Genomic DNA, 2365 nt, shown 5'->3' with positions numbered 1-2365 from the left:
ATACGTCGATAACAATGTTTAACCTGACATTAGTGTTAACTATGCCACTCTAAGGGCCGGNCCGGTTAACACTAATCCCCCGGTAAACATCGTTACCGACCTTATCGACTCCCTGTTATATGCATGGAGTTATAACGTCGATAACAATGTTTAACCGGGGAGTTAGTGTTAACCAGAGATGGAGAAACCGGCCCTAAGGGCCGGATACTCAATGTCTGGTTATCACTAATCGGCGGTTAAACATCGTTATCGGCGTTATCGAAACCGTGCTATATGCATGGAGTCGTAAACGTCGATAACGATGTTTAACCGCAGATTAGTGATACCCCTTAGGGCCGGTTACTCAATGTCTGGTTACCACCACTTGCGGGTTAAACATCATTATCGACATCATGCATATAACATGTGATCGATAAAGCGGTCGTTGTATATAACCAGAGCTTCTACCTCCGATTAGTGCTAACACTAATCTGCGGTTAGACATCGTTGTCGACGTCTACGACTCCATGCATATAGCACGGTTTCGACAACGTCGATAACGATGTTTAACCGCCGATTAGTGACAACCAGACATTGAGTAACCGGCCCTAAGAGCTAAATGCGCTAAATGTGATTTTACGCGTAAGCAAATTTTTTCTTAGCTTTTGCTTCGTAATCAGTTTCCTGGAGTACCAACCCTGTTAGAAACGTTTCATCTCTAACTGCGATAATAAGGAAACGTACGCCAGCTGATTTTAGAGATTTCGACATTATTTTAACTTTGTATAACACACACCAAGGAAATTAAGAAATTTAAAATGTTCAAGGATGATCGGGAATTGGACTTGTCCAATGCGGGAAGAGGTGTTTGGCTGGTTAAAGTACCGAAATATATTGCTCAGAAATGGTCAAAAGCTCCTTCAAATATGGATGTGGGAAAATTGCGTATAAGTAAAACACCGGGACAAAAGGCGCAAGTGTCCTTATCGCTTACACAAGCTGTAGTTAACTTGGATCCTGAAGAGAAAATTCCTACTGAACATATATTAGATGTTTCTGTGGTGACCAAACAGACATTAGGTGTGTTTTCTCATGTTATGCCACCGGAGTCAACTAACATGAGTAATGGCAAGGAAAAGGAACCTCATCCGATTAGTGACGCGGAAAAGCTGTATATGGAAGGTCGTATTGTTCAAAAGTTGGAGTGTCGACCTATTGCCGACAATTGCTATATGCAATTAAAACTTGAATCAATTCGAAGAGCATCGGTGCCACAACGCAAAGTACAACCCATAGACAAAATAGTACAAAACTTTAAGCCTGTTAAAGACCACGCACACAATGTTCGTATAACGGCTTCTAAGCAATTTAAAACGTTTCAGTTATATTTTCTGTTCCAGATTGAATACCGGGAACGAAAGAAAGCTGAAGGAAAGAAAGCCCGTGATGACAAAAATTCTGTCATGGACATGCTCTTTAATGCATTCGAAAAACATCAGTACTATAATATTAAAGATTTGGTGAAAATAACCAAACAGCCCATAGGTTATCTCAAAGAAATTCTCAAAGAGGTGTGTGACTACAACATGAAGAATCCCCACAAAAACATGTGGGAGCTAAAAAAAGAATATCGTCATTATAAGAGTGAAGAAAAAAAAGATGATGGAAAAGTTCTAACAGACAGCGATTCGGATTAAGAGAAAAAAGTGTTATTCAAAGTAAATAGGTGTTTATTTTTATTAATAAAAAGTTTTCTTTTATTACATTACAAGTGCTCGTCCAGCGGTTGAAATTCAACCACTAGTGCGTTCCAAACTTCTACGGTTTGCAGGATATAGGGGTGGGGTTTAGTACCGCTCACAACTATTTCGGGCTATTCCGTCCAAATGGGTGGCCCGATCCAAAAAAAATTTCACACACTTGTAGTCAAGGGTCCACACAATATCTTAACACTCACTTTTGTAAATTTTGGTTACTAAATTATTTACAAATTGGGTTTGAAATATGCCCTTTTTTGTAAAATTCGGAAATTAGCGTACATTTATCACTCCTATTCTGCTTAAATTAGCCACTTCACCAATATATTTTTGTATTCCCCTTCACTTTACACTTTACTTGATTTGTTATAACTTGCTTTACGACTTTAATATTAACCAATTCATCACAATTCATTAAATAAAAACACCTTCAAAATCACGCGTCTGACTTTGGTTGCATATGCAAATTAAATGGCGGAGTTCAGCTGTCAAACTCCAAAATATGCAAAAGAATGAGAGACAAAAGAAGATAGGATATAACCCAGAAGCATTAAAAATATACAAAGGTGTTCTCTGCAAAAGGTGTTCAGCCCCTTTTCTTCGCAAAACAGAAAGGAGAATTCTACTGC

General features: G+C 38.6%; 1 protein-coding gene across 1 annotated transcript; it reads left to right on the top strand.

The window, feature by feature from the left end:
• Positions 1–644: 644 nt before the first annotated feature.
• On the top strand, positions 645–1750 carry TfIIFbeta (transcription factor TFIIFbeta). Its single transcript, XM_017619230.1, has 2 exons — positions 645–1322; positions 1380–1750. Exons 1-2 carry the CDS (start codon positions 798–800, stop codon positions 1674–1676), a joined length of 822 nt encoding a protein of 273 aa, XP_017474719.1. The 5' UTR covers positions 645–797; the 3' UTR covers positions 1677–1750.
• Positions 1751–2365: the final 615 nt, after the last annotated feature.

This window comes from Rhagoletis zephyria, unplaced genomic scaffold, assembly GCF_001687245.7.
Source record: "Rhagoletis zephyria isolate East Lansing unplaced genomic scaffold, Rhagoletis_zephyria_1.1 Rzeph_scaffold_01812, whole genome shotgun sequence".
Taxonomy (NCBI): Eukaryota; Metazoa; Arthropoda; class Insecta; order Diptera; family Tephritidae; genus Rhagoletis; species Rhagoletis zephyria.
This window is presented reverse-complemented; position numbering and strand designations above follow the sequence as displayed.

Excerpts from the sequence above, each read along its gene's own strand:
- TfIIFbeta (XM_017619230.1), top strand. The coding sequence starts at position 798 with ATGTTCAAGGATGATCGGGAATTGGACTTGTCCAATGCGGGAAGAGGT. Across the intron at positions 1,323-1,379 it reads TTAAAGACCACGCACACAAT|ATTGAATACCGGGAACGAAA; the intron begins GTTCGTATAACG and ends TTTCTGTTCCAG.